Here is a 16,653-nt window from a genome sequence, read left to right as displayed (position 1 = left end):
GCCTGGTGGCTTGCTCAGGATGGTCACCTTGCTTTCACACGTTTGCCTTAGGAGACTTTGTCCCTTCTCCCTTTGCCCTGGGTGGCAGTGCATGCCCCAAAGCCAGTTTTGTTCCTCCTGTAAGTCATTAATATCTGCAAAGGAATGTTTAATGCAGCTATTCAGAATTGCTGGTATTTCTACTACTGCGTATCAAGGTATTCCAACAGACTTTGTAGGGCAGGGGAAGTAGTTTGGAAGCTCTTTCACATGCCTCGCTGGTGGTCTCTGGTACTTTGAATGTCACGGAGATAAGAAAGAGTACAGAAATGTACAGAAAGAGTCCAGAGTTCAGAAACCCAGAGAGAGTAGAGTGGATTCTCCAAAGCCTGTCAGCTTCAGGTTTTGAACTGGGCTAAAATAAATGTAAATAGAGGGGGAAAAAAAAATCAATGTTACATGACAATGAATGTTTTTAGAAACTCTAGTCTGATCGGCATTTTGTGTTTGGCTTTCCTGTGTGCCTCTGCTAGCACAAAGGGTGGTAGATGTGTTCAGAAGTCTGGATGCTGATAAAACACTGCTGGCAGGCTCTGGTGAGGACCTGAACAACCCATGTATGTTAGAGTTTCAGTCTGAAGTACCTAGGTCTTGGAGTCTGCTGGAGAGCCGGAGCTAAATGGTGGTTTAGAGAAGAGCCTCCCGTTGCTGCTGAAGGCGGACTGGAGTCAGCGTGGTAGGTTTTCTTCAACCTGAGTGTTGTTTGGAGATGCGCCTCACATTTGTAGTGAGAGTGATTTCTGCAGCTTGGTATTTAAGGAATTGTGTGAAACGCTGTGCCAAGGACAGGCATGTCAGGAGTCTGGAGTGGACATGCCTGAGTGGAATACATCACAGAGTGCTGACGCTGTTTGCTTGAAATAAGATTCATCTTTGTTACTAAAGCAAACATTTCACTTGGAATCTGCCAGAAGCTTATTAGGAATGTAGGAGGTCCCCAGGCCTCAATCGGTGGTATTTTTGGTCTTGAAAGCTGAGCTCATAGCAGTGACTCTGGCACCAGAGGGAGCTTAAACTTTGTGTCAGTGTTTCTCCTCTTACACGCACTGTCAGGCCATCCCGGAGGAGAGCTCGGCACTGGGCACGCGCAGGCGGGCTGGGGCGCCGCTCAGAAGACAGGGCTTCGTGCCACGAGGGCCATAGCTGTGGTCAAGGAGAGGGGCTGCTTGAGTGGCTGCGATGGGCTGGTGCTCCTCCGGAGGCTGAGCGTGGCTTCCTGTGGATCCAGTGCTAGACGCTGACTCCAGTGCAGTATTTATTGCTGGTCACGAGCAGTAATACTCACTGTGTGATTCTGCAATCCGCCCTATTTGCGGGAAAGGGAAATGGGATAATATTGTGTATCTTTTTTCCAGTAATGAGCTGTATACGCTTTTAGGCCAAGACTATTTAATTTCCTGAAATCTGTGATTAATTTTGGCGTTAGCTGGTTCGCAGTTGAAAAAGTTAGTGGTGTGCGTTCCCTTCCCTGCGAAAACCAATGACTCTTTTAAACTCTGATTTTGTCTGTTCCTTATTCTCCCAGTGTTTGTGGATAGTCGTGAATGTTGCTCAGGATTACAGGTGATTTGTTCATGCCAGGCCACTTTGAAAGAGTCCCTGCGTGGTCCCAGGAGGCTGGTGGTTTTTTTTTTCCCCTCAGTTCAATAGAAGACAAGCAAGACTTGCACAGTCACACACAGTAGGAAGCTTGCAGAATTGTGAGGATTTCTGTGTAATATCCTGAAGAGAGGAGTTGAAAATGGCTACTTTACAAATAGCTTTGCTCTCTGCTTTAGGCTGACCTGCTGCGTGCTGGACTCTTTGTAGAGATTATCCCCACTTGATCTTAGACCAGATTTCTCATGAGGTTTTATTTATTAAGACCTTTTTGATATTAAGGACTGTGCAAGGAGACTAGAGGGTTTTGATTAAATCATTGGGCTTTGCTTTTATTTTTGTGTATCTTGTATGTCCAGAAATCTGCTCAATTGGTTTTTTATATGAGTTGATTTGTTTTTCTTCTTGGGGCAAGACAGCTGGATGGAAATACCTGGAATGTCTGCCCCATTTTGTCCCATGTCCCATTCCCTCCTTCCACCCCCATGTAAATTAATTATCAATTTAGTTCTGCAACACTGATGATAGTGAAATTTCTTTCCCGTGTTGAAATGGATATCTATGAAAGCTTTTATTTCATGGTATTAAATTATTGCTGCAGAGTATTCGTGAATACAGGATGATAGCACCAAGACTGTTTAGTTGTAATTTGTCATTTCAATAACCTTTTCTCTCCACGTTTTTCTCATCTTACCATTTTCTTTGAGTTTTTTGTGGTGATATTTGAGGCTCACAGGAGAGTAACTTGTAGTACCAAATGAAAAGTTGTTCTACATGATGTGTAGAATCATTCAGAGATTTAGTGAGATTTAAAGCAGCTTCCTGTTCTGGACCATCAATGCCCTTGTTTAAAACCAGCTGACAGTAGCGGGGCAGTTGGTTGAATTAAACACTGAAGTGAAATTGTTCTGGAGGCCTGTGTTATTTCTTCCTGGTGGAGGTAGTTAAGAGCTGTCTTTAAAGTACTAGTTACGTTATGCCTGGCCTGGTGCCAAAGCCAACAGCTATAAAACCATGCGCAGCAGAAAAATTACTGCATAATTACCACTTCAGCTCTGTAAATTTTTAGTTGATTGAAATGATGATAAAAAGCATGAAATGTAGGGCTTTTTCTTTTTTATTGTGGCCAGGAATATTTAAGCAGAGAGCTGTGATGGGAGGTAGTTCTATAGGTAGAATAAAGTGGGAACATCTTAAATACCGTTCATTTCAAATTAAACTGAGCCATTACTGGGAAATCCATGGTTCTTCTTAGACCACCGTCAGCTTTGTGTAATATTCATGTACTTTCATGTTCTTTAAGGGAGATTCTCAGGAGGTGTGACACAAATATTTTTCCTGGTCCTTTTTTATTCCTTTTCAGCTAGAACCCGTTGCAGAGTGAATTTTGAACAATTTCTGAAGACTTCTATTTTTACTACTCAAATCCTGGTTAAAATCCCTTTTTTTTTTAGTGATTTTTTTTAATTGAAACAAGTAGGAAAACAAATCTTTGAGGTAGTTGCCAAGATTGTCAAATAGGTGTCCAGTGACAGGTCACCCTGTTGTTTATGGTTATCAGTCAGACAACGACCTGTATTCAGTAGCCACAAGTGACAAAGCAGAATAGCTGTGTTTGGCCATTAAGGCTATGGAATCACTCCCTCTGTGAGTTCATTAACATGCTAATAAATCCGTTTCTCTTGTCTCTCCTCCAGTGAACATTTGTCATGTGCCTTCACGTTCTTCCTTCATGGGGAAAGCAACGTGTGCACAAGCGTGGAGATTGCCCAGCATCAGCCCATCTACCTGATCAACGAAGAGCATATCCACATGGCCCAGTCCTCGCCGTCACCCTTCCAAGGTAAGGCAGCGGGGTTTGGAACTGCGTGGGCTTTACCTCACTTCCGTGTGGCAGGGACACGTCGCTCCAGGTCATGGAACCTTCAGGAGAGAATGAAGTACAACTAAGTCACTTTTTGGATGGGTTAAGTTTCTATTCAGGAAGCTGTGGCTGTAAGGGAAGATGTGGTTAGGACTTCAGCACTACAGCCAGTCATAAACGGATGGGAGTTTTCCAGAGCTTTCTGTTCACTAGCATTGCTTTTAAAGGTGCATGCATATAGTAAATAAAGAAATGAATCTTTTTGGTTTAAAAAGACTGAACTATTTAAGAAAGTGAGTGCACTGGTTTGATTTTCTTCCCTGGTGTCTAGATCAGTGGGCTCAAATATGTAACTATACAGAATACTGTGCTTATCTGATTCGGGAGTACTTCCCATCCATAGATTGTCAACTATTTTGTTAAAAAAAAAAAAAAAAGATTGTGCACGTGATACTGTATCAGAAACAAAGAAAAACTTGAAGTATCTAAGACTATTTATTTGTCCGTGTAAGAAATTAGGGTTTTACAGAATTAAGTTAACAGCTTATTCAATTCATGGTGCAGTGCTCTACATAAAAAAAGAATATTTGAGTCATTGAGTTATACTGTTTTTACTACAGTCTGAAATTATAATTTTAAAGCAATGAAAGCAAGAAATCTTTGTAAAATTAAACATACATTAAAGAAACGCTCAGAGACTTACAAAGTGAGACATTAATTTATAAAAGGTTTATCGAAAAACATTGTGTCTCTAAATGTAAAGTTGTGACAGAGGCTCAGACACTTAAATCATAGAAGGTTTTATTTCAGTGAGCTAAATTCGTTACTCCCTCACATCAAATATGACTAAAGGCAAAACTGAGTCTGAGTGGAAATACCTGTTGTTGAGCAACTGCTTCTCTTTGTTATGCCTTCATCTGGTGTTACCTCTAGCCCTTTCACTGCTGAGAAGTCTCTGGTACTGTCTGTTCCTGGGAACAGCCCTGCTGTGGATATCTGTCCTCTGCTCTGCCGGGTGTGCGTGTGCCTTTGCCACAGCCGCTGCTGGTCCAGTACACTTGGATTAGTTTGTTGTGGAAATGGTTAAGCTAGAGCGCAGAAAGGTCTGTGCAGGATCCTAGTGCAGTGTAACACAGCTTGAATTTCACACCCTTACCTGCTTTTGCAGTAGCTTTACCCTGCTGACAGACCCTGGACTGGGCATGCAAACGGAACAGTGCCTCGAGCTGGAGAGGCAGAGGCTGGCTGCTGCACGGCTGACGTGTACCTACTGGAGGGACTGTTGTTTCTTGCTTTGCAGTGCTGGTGAGCCCTTACGGTTTGAATGGTACACTCACGGGCCAGTCGTACAAGATGTCAGACCCAGCGACTCGTAAGCTGATGGAGGAGTGGCAGTATTTTTACCCTATGGTGCTGAAGAAAAAAGAAGGCCTGAAAGAGGAAGAGGAGCTGGGCTATGACAATGATTTCCCTGTGGCAGTCGAAGTCATTGTTGGTAAGTGTCAGTTTTCTGCCTGAAGGGTTATTTTCCTCTACATGATTTAAAAAAAAAAACCTAATTAATCAGAAACATCCATTATAATTTTCCTGTCTTCTCTTGTAGCTCTCTTGACGCTGGAACATCTGACTCGTTATCTTGCCTCCAGCTTCTGTACTCCCTGTATCCCACATGCTATTATTTGCAGTGCTGAGCTGCTTGTTTCAGCTCCGTACTGGCTGTACAGGGTTAGATGTGTAGTAGTGTGTGGAATTCCTTGGCTCTTAAAATTTCAGATATTAAGTTTTGTCGAACTGTCATTGCAAACAAGTTGAAGGAGCTTGGGCTGCTGAATACTATCAGTTACGTTTGAGATTTCTGTTTTTTCCATCTCTTTGTAGGTGGTGTAAGGATGGTATATCCGTCAGCCTTTGTTCTCATCTCCCAGAGCGACATCCCCCTGTCGCAGAATGCTGCCAATGCCGGAGGCCACATAAATGTGGGACAGCAGGGGCTTGGAAGTGTGAAGGATCCTGCTAGTACCTGTGGGATGCCGCTCACTCCACCCACTTCTCCAGAGCAGGCCATTATGGGTAAGCGATAAACTTTGGAGGCTGGAGTCATTTTTGCAGAGCTCATGATCAGCACGAGTAAATTTGTGAGAAGCAGCAGATGAACAACAGGCAGTAGGCTGAGAGTTAGGAGGGGACGTGTGCTGTAGCTGTGTGGTAAATGAAAGCCGATGGTCTAAACCACCCTGAAGAATACACATCTTTAAACAAATCTTCACGAATTCAGCTAAGCTCCGTTCTCTGTAACTGCATTATCTTTGTGCAAATACCTGAGAGACTGGATTCTGACTATTTCAGGCAGATTTCCCCAGTGTTTGTGAGTGTTGGTTTTCTTGCAGGATGGGAGGGAAGGTAGTGGTTCATTGTAGTACAGGAGAACGGGGAACAGACAAGAGTATGTAGCTCTTTATAGAAAGATCTAGAAATACAGCACTTCCCTAAGCATTCATGTTGGTATAATAAGGATTGGCAAATGCCAGCTACTCTTTGTGCCCAGCACAGCTGGTTTTTAATAAAGGGCCATTCAGAAGAAATGTGTAAGTCTCTGGAACTGCAAAGGTGGAGCTGGGCTTCCCAGGTGAGGTCTGACATAGGCTTGCATCAAATGCGGGTGGCAAATGGCAGCGCTGCATGATATTCACAAGGGAGCTACGCGTTTTGTCTGGACAGAGTATTTGGATCCATTGGACAGTTCTAATCTCAGAAGCCATCCCAGTGCTTGGTATGCAGGGTACTAGATCCTTAATACCTTGCTTCGTTGAAATGAATATGTATATCCTGTTGCCCCTCAGAAATGTAAATAAATATCTATAGCCCATCGTCCTCTGGGATACAGACAAGGCCTTAGGACTAGTTGCTGTCAGGGCGGTTATGCCATAACAAATTCAGGACTGTAATTTCAAAGGAGAACTAAGGAACAGAGGAGTCAAACATCTGTTTGAGCGCAAACTTCTAAGATATTGAAGTACAAACAAACAAAAAAATCTGATGTAGAAAAAAGAAATTCAGTGGGTTTTCTTCCCTCAAAAAGTGTTTTGAAAGGAGATTTACAACTAAATTTTTTTTCTGAGTTGTTTGTCTTCTGAACTCGCTCTTTACAGACTTGCCAGTTGCTAAGAGAATTACCAGATCGCTGAGGTTGGAAGAGGCCCCCGGAGGGTGTTGGATCTAACCCTTCTGTTGAGAGCAGGGTCAGGCAGCGCAGGTTGCTCAGGACATTGTCCAGTTGGTTTTGAATATCTCCACAGACACAGACTCCACAACCCGCCTGGGCAACCTCTTCCAATTGCTGACCACCTTCACGGGAAGAAGTTTTTTTCTTGCGTTCCGATGGCATTTCCTGTATTTCAGTTTGTGCCCATCACCCGTGTGGAATTTAAATTCACTTTGAATAGTGTTATTCAAGGCAACCGATAGTTAAAATAAGCAAAAACCTTATTAGTAACTAACTTAAGTGAGACCATGGACTTCTAAATAACAACCTCTCCTGAAGTATTGATGCATATTTTAATGTGCTATTTTATTTTTAAATTTTTCAGATCTCTGTTAAACTAGTACAGCCAGGGGGTTCTATTTTAGAATATTTATGAACTATTAATATCTAAAAAGTGTTTGTACTGGTGTGGCAGTGTCTGGTCTGGCAGTCACAGTTCCTGTTCGATCTCTGCTGTTGTTCATGGGCAATTTGGGATCGTATCAGAGGGGTGCCTCTCCTTGTCTTCTGAAGGAAAGGATTCCTTTACACTGTATCATACCCCACTTTTAAAAGACGTGGTATCATACCCCATATTGTAAGACCTTGAAGAACTGGAGAAATGGATCGGAGAAACATGCAGTTCAAAATCAGTGAATGGGATACGTAAACTGAGTTAGCCCGATGAACACGAGGAATAACTTTGGTTCTGCCCCCTACTAGTAAAAATGTGGCTGTAGCACCGTGTGCAGTTCTGAACACTTAAAGACGTGGACAAATTGGGTGTGACAGGAAAGTGTGGTGAGAGCAATTTGTAGGTTTTGCCAAGGGGACCTACAGGAAGAGATGGAAAGAATTGAGTTTGTTTAGTCTAGAGAAGAGAAATTTGAAGGAGAGACAGTCTCCAGAGACATAAAAGGAGAAAACGAATCATCTTTTCTGTGCAACCAATATGTGATGAACCTAAACTGGAGCACAGCAAAACTAGGTTAAGCATGAGGAAAAACCCCCTTTGAGGAAGGGCGAGGGTGTTAGACTTCATGGCTGGAGGGAAGCTATGGTATTGCCGTGAGCAGAGGATGGTGGGTTGTTGGGGTTTGGGGGGTTTGCTGGGGATTTTGTGTTGGTTGTTTTTAGGCAACAAGTTAGTCAAACACCTTGATCCAGTTTGAAGCAGGGAATGGACTGGATGATCTCCTCAGGGCTCTTGCAACCGTGTTTTCCATGACTGTGTCTGAAGTATGTAACGAAACAAATCGCTACTGAGAGTCGGGAATGGCATTTTTCACCTCTAGAGACAGGCTGCACCACAGGGATTGTGAATGGCCCTCTGGAGAGAGGCTGGTGGTGGTCTCCAGTATTTATACCACTTTTTGACATAGTTACTCGTGAGTGCTCTGGGATTTTGTCAGTGATTTTCATGGATACAGACTAGTGTCAGTGTATGAGAACAAAATGTTTGTGCCTGCTGCGAAGTCCTGTTTTACATTATGCCATGTATTGCTGTTACAGAATTTTGGAAAACAATAATTAACGCACTCAAATCTAACTTCAGAGCTCTGACAGCCCCTTGGTTATCCTATCCTACCTCCTATCCTTCCCTTTCCGTCGTCATAATTTTTTCCTCGCAGTTGTAACTGCTGCCGATGTATGTGATGTATATGTGTGTGCATTATGTCTGCTTATATACAGACATTTCTTCCTGCCCGCCACTCCCCCAGGGAGGACAGATTGGCTAATTCTGAAGTTTTGACCGGGTTTTTTTGATCATCTGTCAAGTTCACAATGTTGTGGACCATTTGAAAGCCAGTGAAATTAATTGTTAGAGCCACAAGCCTCGGTGTGCCTAGGGATTTATGGGTCTGCTTGCCTCCTGTTTTATTATTATTCTTCACAAAAAGAGAACCAGGGAAGGGCTAACTGCAGAAGAAAATAGATACCTGTGAAGAATCAATGAAGATACAGGGTTAGGCAGCTCGTGCACGGTTTTACAAGTTGTATTGTGAAAGTCCCCTGATAGAAATCAGCAGAATTACCTAGTTGGATGCAGTGATGTAAAGCAGTGACTCCTCTCTGCATTTCATTCTTAAGGCTTCTTAAATTGCGTCAGGCAGAAGGACAAAGTGTTCCGAACGCTGGTTTGACCTTGTTAAAATGCGGCATCTCCTGCCTTCCTTCTCCATCCAGAGCACTGAGCAGTGCTCAGCCACCAGGCCAGGCGAACCCAAAGCTCCCTCTGCTGATGGTTCCTCCTTGTGAAGGTGACGGTGATAGATTTCAGAGCAGAAAAAGAAACACCTGCTTATACAGTAGCTGGGAAGATTCCCACATCACAGACACAAGGGCATGAAGCGCAGAACGTATGTCAGAGTTTTCAGGCTCTGAACATTTGTTATCCCTTTGCTCATCACGCAGGATTGCCAGGAGCCTCGCATGCCGTGGGGATAGCCCGCGCTAACATCACCTGCGGAACAGTCGCTGTAGTAGTTTACGTCTCAACTGTCAGATTCTGCCAAAGCAAGTTGGCATCCTGGAATTTCCATTCGAGCGGATTATAACGAAATGGCATCACACCTAATCCATTCGTTTCTTCGGCAGGGTTTTATCTTGCACACAGAGAACTGAATCTTGGTTTGAAGCGTCTACTTAAATTATTGGTTTTCTTAATACTTGCTTTTAGAACCATCCATGTTATATTAGTCTTAAAAGCGACTCACCAAAGACAACATAAATTCAGGTTTAACATCCAGGATGGTTGTGAAGAAACTCTCGTCTGTGCTATGTCTCAGCGATCCAGCACAAGGCTGCAGGGGGCTTTGCGGACTGCCCCTGTTCCAGCGGCAGTGCGCGCTCTCACGTGAGGTGCAGTACTCGAGTGCCGTGAGGTGCGGTAACACGACTGTGTAACAGGTTACACGCGCACCTGGTGTAACCTAGTGCCATCTCTGCTACCCCAGAGGCGGGTGTTGCTCTGCACTGTAGTTTAGTCAGTCTTTTGTGATGATGCCTCAAGTGTTTTCAAAAGGAACATCTATGTAGTCGGCAGCCTTGTGAGAGCGAGAGTCTCTCCAGGAAAATGTATCAAAAGTGGGTATTGGGAACAGCTCTAACGTTAATGCCTAATTTGCCTTGCAGGGGAAAGCGGGTGCTCTCAGAGCAGTATCAGCCATCCAGCTGTACAGGAGGGGACGGTCAGCGTGCACAGTCCAAAGAAATCGGGCAAGATTGCTCCCAAATTCCACAATCACATGGTCCACCGTGTCTGGAAGGAATGCATTCTCAACAGGTCACAGTCCAAGTAAGGCAGCAGTCCTGCTGGCTTTGGCTGTTAATGACATCTGATATATAGTCAAAATTGTAACAGTTTTGGTTTAGGTGATGTTGTTCCTCACAGAATTTTTTGCTGCTAATCAAAGCTAATGGTGCAGAACAGCGTTATCAAAGAAAATTTGTTAGTGTTCCGCTGAAAACTCCTAACACTTAACGACACCTTTGCAGTTGTGTATCTTAATTGTGACAGTCTTTGAGGTTACAAATCTATACCCTGTGCCTTCAGCTAGATGTTTACAGCTTTATCGATTGCAGTTTCTAGTTACTAGACTGCAAGTTGGGTGACTGAAGAACAAAGAGTGTGTATTTGATATTTAGAACTCGAAGGGTGCTCTTTGTAAAGCTTTGCATTACATGTGTTAGACTAAAATTCCAGTTGACGAGGACATGGTAAATTCATGTTGTTAGGCTCATAGCTCTTTATCACTGGAGACTTAAAATATGTGCATGGCATGGCACACCCTGAAATCTTTATTTTTCACTGTTTCCATGCAATTTCCTCATTGGATGTGTCAGAAGAATTTCCGGGTGCAGTTTAAATTGCTTGCCTCTTATCCTCACACTGCAGACAGAGCTTTCTAATGTGGAGCTGGTACCATCCTCCACATAAATCAAACTGTAAGTTTTAAGGAGTGATAGAAGGATCTGCTGTTCAATACAGAATTCTATTTCAAAGAAGAAGTAGAAGGAAGTAGTTTTTTTGAGGAGAACATCTGTGAATTCCTGCATATGCATTTTTAAACTTTTGTTTTACCAAAGGTGGTATCTACTAAAATCGATCTATCTTCTTCAGGAGGAATCAAATTACAACTGCAAATGTGGAAGAGGAGGTTCCTAACAATGCTGTTTCTTGGGATTTTGTGGATCCAGTCCAAAGAGTCAGTTGTTCTTGTTCCAGGTGAGCTTTGAGCAGAGTAACCAGTTATCGTATTGGAAGAGCTCTGTTTAATTCGGACAGTTATACTTCGAGAAGTGAGTTTTAGTTGAGAGAAGAGGAACCTCTACTATCAAAACTGGGATCATCACTCATGTTCAGGCGATGGAAATGCGTCTCGTGTCATTGTCACTTGCAATAGTCAACTTGGGTGAGAAAATGATGCTAGACTAGAGAATGGGGCTAGTCACTCCCACCTTGCTCGTTCACAGTGAGCTCATCCCTCAGGTTTTTCAGAGATGTGAGCCTTCAAGGTCAGAGAGGTAAGACTCATGGTGAAGAGGGGCAGAAGCTGCCTGCTTTTCAGAGCATCCTGACTGAGGCACAGTGCTGCTGTCCCTCTTGGGAGAGAGAGGAAAAATGTAAGAATCACTTTAGTCCCTGTACCTCTAGTCACTTTGCCATGACTCATGGGGCACCAAAGAAGCACCCCTTAGGAAACCTGTGCAGCATCGTCATCCACTGTCAGCTGACCAAAAAGAAATCACAGCTCACTTACGCAAACACTTTGTTAAATTATCTATCAGTTCTGATGGATGCTCAAAGTTCCACACTGCTTACTCAGGAAGGGTAAACTAGCACCACCAGTTCTGTTTAACCATTTTAAAAATTATCCCAGAGACAATAATAGTAAAATTAATAGATTTTCTAACCAATTCCTAAATGTGTTGCCTGCCCCAGTGGTCTCTGCAGAGCTTTCTGTGTAGGTTTGGCTGTGCAGGGAGATTGAGGAGTGTGGCGCTCTCACAGTCTCCAAAGGGTTGTTAATTAGAAATGTTCACTGTCCAGAACTGAGTGAAGCAAGGTTGTGTCCTCATACCTTTTGTGTTTGACTTGACGTGAAGCCAGTTCTTCTTCGTGTGGTTAGGAGAGACGAAGGGGTGTGGAGGAACTGGGCAGATTGTGTGCTGAATCCAAAGTGAAAGTGGTGTTCTTCTGCAGCCTTGCTCCTTACCCCTGATTGTCTGTTCTTGTATGTGTCTGCTCATGATAAACTCTTTGCCAGGATGTTTCCTGTGGAAAACTGAGGTCCAGCTTCGCCTGGAAGGCATTCGGAATCAACAGTGGGCAGTGGGACCCTGGTTCTGTGGATAGGTGCAGCTGCATTTGCAATTTCACACTGTCTCCTGACAGCTCCAGTGATAACGACATCATGCTGGGGTTAGCAAACAGCAACTGGGAATTAAAACATTGCCCTTAAAATGAAGGTGGTGCCTGGTCTCCAAGAGCAATAAAATCTTTCTCTATAGCTGCAGAAACTGGACACCTGCTGTCACACAGACACTGTTTTAGTCATTCCTGTGCCCACCTGACGTCCCGTATAAATGCCGGGATATGATCTTTAATGTGGAGTCTTAAAGGGTCGTCTGATATTTGGCATTAAATTCCATCTTCTATAGACCCAAGTTTGTGTGCTGAAGAACAGAATGTCTAAAATAATTTTCTGCGGTCAGTTAAAATAGGGTGAGTGATGGAGAATTAAGTCACTGAAATGTTCCGAGAACATGCTTAAGGCAAATCTCCAGTTACCAGGGCATTAGCTCCACGTCACGGGTGATTGCAGCTACAGACCATCTGCTGCAGCAGAGAAGCTGTAGCGTGTCCTGGTAACAGCGGAGCCCACAAAGCAGCCAGGGCAGTGCCTCACGCCGTGGCTGGTTACAGGATCAAGAGGCAGCGAGTGCAAGGAGCTGCGTGTGTACCATTGGACAGCTGCAGTGTGCTACCAAAGCTGGGCGTGTGCACAGCTACGTCATAAAAGCAGAACTGGTTCTCTTCAGTCTAGGAGTCCAATTTACTTGAGATTAACGTCGTTTATCTTTGTGAGTAAAAAGCACATTACCTGTTTTAAGCATTTTGTTGCTGTCCTAGATACTGTTGTTTATAAACAAAAATGGGGATGCAGTGGTTTATTTTGACATGGTGTTTAAACAGGTATAAATATTAAGCACAGAACATGGTTCAGTTTTTGCTTAGCTTAAAAAAACAAACAAACAACTAAACAAAGGACCCCAAACAATAAAAAAGGCCGGTGAAAATACGGACAGTGTTAGATGTCCCTGTGGCAGCATCCTTGGGGATCATCAGCTGTATGATGAAAATACTGTTCAGCAGTACCTGAAGCACTGGAATTCAGCCCTGTACTTCCCAGTCTCAGGGATACTGGGTACAGATGGAAAAAAGCCAAATTAAAAGATGAAGCCGGTACGTGGTTTGTATATTACTGCAGTTTTTGTTTTGAATATTCTAAAATATTTATTTGTGCCTCCTTAATCAGTTGGTGGTTGCTTTGCTTGGTTTCCTTTGGACTAGAGTCGTTCTCAATTTCCCTTACCTCCTGCGGAGAAGGAAACTGCCCTGAGAGCGCCCGCCATGGATTGCGCCTGCGAATGTAACCAAACCAGTTCTGCTGTGCACCCTGTGCACCAGGCGCTCAGGAGCGGCCGGAGCCACCGGGCAGTTCCAGCAGTCAGCGTCCCTCATGGGCTGTCTGCCTGTCTCGGGGGAAGGGAAACAACAGGAGCCGGGCTGGTTTTGTTGTTGTGTTGCCTCCCGCCTGAGCCCTGCGAAGTGTTATACAGACGTTCCATCTCCCTTTGAATGCTGTTTGCTGGAGACTCTCGTTGTTCACTGCAGCTGAGTTGGCTGGAACGACTGGGTCCAGGTCATGTGACTGTTCCAGCATCTGTTAAAAGATGAGGAATAGACATGAAGTTTCTCAATGCTGTGCTTTGGGATAGGTTTTCAGGTTGTTTTTTTTTTTCTCCATTTGATCAGATAATGGATACACTGCCTGTATGAACCATGCAGTGACTTGTTTCTGCCTCTGCTTCCAGGCACAAGATTTTCAAACAGCGTTGTGCTGCTGGCTCCAGCCGTCCCCCAACGATAAATCAGCCAGGATTCAGTGTGGGAACATCGTCGTCTTCATCGTTGCCCCCTCCCGCCTCTTCGAAGCACAAAACAACAGAGAGACAGGAAAAAGGAGATAAACTGCAAAAAAGGCCTTTGATGCCATTTCACCATCGGCCCTCTGTGACCGAGGAGCTGTGCATGGAGCAGGACACATCGGGGCAGAAACTGGGGTTAGCGGGAATGGAGCCCTCTTTAGAAGTCCCTAATCCCAGGAAGTACGAGAAGCCGCTGCCCATACCTGCTAGAAATCCAAGCAAGCAAATGAATATGAATCCTATGGATTCACCCCATTCCCCCACTTCCCCTCTGCCTCCCACGCTCAGCCCCCAGCCACGAGGCCAGGAAGCAGAGAACCTGGACCCACCTTCTGTACCAGTAAACCCAGCACTCTACGGCAGTGGGCTGGAGCTCCAGCCATTGCCCAGCTTAGACGATAGGACGGTCCTTGTTGGACAGAGGTTGCCTCTGATGGCAGAGGTCAGCGAGACAGCATTATACTGTGGGATAACCCAGAACAATGAGTCGCTAGATATGTGGAGGTCCTACAGCGTCCCATCAAGTGACGATCCAGAGTTCAGGCCACCAGATCTTCCCTGTGAGAGATACGATGCCAAGATGGAAGTAAACTCAGACAGCACCGCACTGAAGAGGTGAGAGCAAGCTGACCTGAGGGGGGGTTCTCTCACATTATAAACGTGACCAAAGCCTGTTTTTGGTTGGAACTGAAGCGAGTGGAAGGCTTCCCTGTGACATCAGGGGTGGCTCGTGCTATTTAACATTAAATAGAGATGTGCTGTTGCAGCGGGCCTTGGTTTTTTCATATCTCGCTTTCTGCTGGACATGCTGAGTACTGATAGATCTTTCTGTGACCGGTATCAGAGTAATTTGAGCGAATCCAAGAGTTTTATTAAGCTTATGCCTTTTGATCATGTAAAAAATAGAAAATATGTGTTAGTTGCGCCACCTCCAGCTACACAAATGCCTGGCTTGGAGTGAAATTCTGCTCATGGCACCGCAGAGGGACTTCCGTGGGTTTGTCCGGTTACGTGGGCTCACACTGGCACTGTACCACACTTTGTAAGCGGTAGCTGGTGCCGTATTAGGGGATAATACATCTCCTTGTAAACCCTCTGACAGGTCTTAGAGATCGATAGAAGCTTTACTGGTAACTTCAGTCCTTGCAGGACTGAAACTGCAAACCCCAAAGTCTCTCCAGTCGGCACACAAAGAGCGAATGCTCATCTCTTGTACGAGTTACTTCAGAAATACTGCGGTTAATGCAGGCTGTTTTCCTCGGTGAAGAACATGAACTACCTGAATTCTGAGGAACTTTTAGCTGTCTCTTTTTTTTAAACATGGATTTGCTTTTGTGCAGACTATGTACATGTTTATTTATGTATAACTTTAGCATGAGAATTTGGATTAATACTATGCTGGCCTAAAAACCACTCTTGCATTCTGACAATTCGTAGAAGAAATGTACTCAAAAGAGTAGATAATGAAAATGTAGAAGCTGAAATTAATTGAGGAACAATTTTTGAGTTATGACAAGCCTGATTTTGGTAATGACAATGGAGTTTGCTAGACTGAAAAGGTTACATGTACTTCAGAGTGTTTTGATTGATCTAGTGACAAGATTAACTCCCTTTTCATTGTCCCAAAGCAGTTCTTAACTCAATGAGATGTTTAATACTAAAGGTAGGCAAATGCACTCTTTATTGGAGGAGAAAACATGTTTCTGCTGGATCAGGGAGGGCGGAATGAGACAGGGACTGTTTCTGCGTGACAGCCGCAGGTCGTAGGAGCTGTTGTTTCTCTTTGCTGTAACAGGTTTGTCTGGTTTGTTTCACCATGGCTCTGTTTGCTTGTTTGTTTTTACTTTCAGGCTTTTAGCACAACCTAACAAACGGTTTAAAATTTTGGACGAGCAGAAACCCCTGCAGGCTCTGAACTACCTTGACCCCTTGCCTCTAATACAGCCGCCTGGAGAAGGCTTGGGAGACGCTAGTGATCCGTACACCTTTGAAGACGGCGACATAAAGTACAGCTTCACTGGCAATAAAAAGTGCAAACTTGGGGCTGAGAAAGATCCTTTGAAAAAGAACAAGGTAACATGTAAATCCAGAGTCTCTACAGTTAATATGCTTCTTGGACTTAGAGTACTGTAGCGCTCAGGAAGGCATGAGCCTGTTCCCCAGATGAAGGTCAGAGATCAGGTCTGTCTGTCCTGCATCAGCTCGCAGGAAAAGACTTCATTTCACTGTGGTGGTTTAGAACCGGTACTCGCTGCTCCGCTGGGAACCCGTTTGTGCACAACACTGCCGTTGCGAGGAGTACTTCTGCTTACGTGTATTCAGCTTGACTGGCAGCAGGTTCCAGATTTGAACTAAGAAATAAAATATTTTGAGGCTTATATTCACTTGCAGAGATGAGAGGATTTGCTGGGCTTTTTTTTTTTAATTGTTTGCTTCAGCTTGACGTTTCACCTCACTGCAAAGCTCAGATCTCTCCAACCTATGTTTGTTTTAGTTCCCTTGGGTGAAATTAGCGTAGCCTTCTGCTGAGAGGATTTGGTTTGAGCATTTCCTTTGAGGTGCTCTTGCACATGTGAGGGAGAACAACTGGATCACCGTCCTTTGGTCATCACCTGCCCTGTGTGCGTGATACTTCTGACCTATCTCATCCGTTACGGGGCTGTTTATTGTCTAGCTACTCGCTCCTTCGTTCTTG

The 16,653-nt window shown here is 44.2% G+C and overlaps 1 protein-coding gene across 1 annotated transcript in view; it reads left to right on the top strand.

Moving 5' to 3' along the window:
- The window catches only part of MED13L (mediator complex subunit 13-like), a gene marked incomplete at its 5' end in the record, with an annotated part of 94,508 nt that overhangs the window by 39,579 nt on the left and 38,276 nt on the right, over positions 1-16,653 (top strand). Inside the window, 7 exons of the mRNA XM_010133764.1 lie at positions 3,336-3,481; positions 4,803-4,997; positions 5,381-5,572; positions 9,879-10,041; positions 10,867-10,971; positions 13,845-14,573; positions 15,809-16,031. Of these exons, the coding sequence (XP_010132066.1) occupies positions 3,336-3,481; positions 4,803-4,997; positions 5,381-5,572; positions 9,879-10,041; positions 10,867-10,971; positions 13,845-14,573; positions 15,809-16,031 (1,753 nt within the window). The remainder of the gene's footprint in view (positions 1-3,335; positions 3,482-4,802; positions 4,998-5,380; positions 5,573-9,878; positions 10,042-10,866; positions 10,972-13,844; positions 14,574-15,808; positions 16,032-16,653) is intronic.

The sequence above is a fragment of the Buceros rhinoceros genome, unplaced genomic scaffold (genome assembly GCF_000710305.1).
Source record: "Buceros rhinoceros silvestris isolate BGI_N320 unplaced genomic scaffold, ASM71030v1 scaffold11173, whole genome shotgun sequence".
Lineage (NCBI taxonomy): Eukaryota > Metazoa > Chordata > Aves > Bucerotiformes > Bucerotidae > Buceros > Buceros rhinoceros.
Note: the sequence above shows the minus strand (reverse complement) of the source record. Positions and strands in the feature narration are given on the sequence as shown.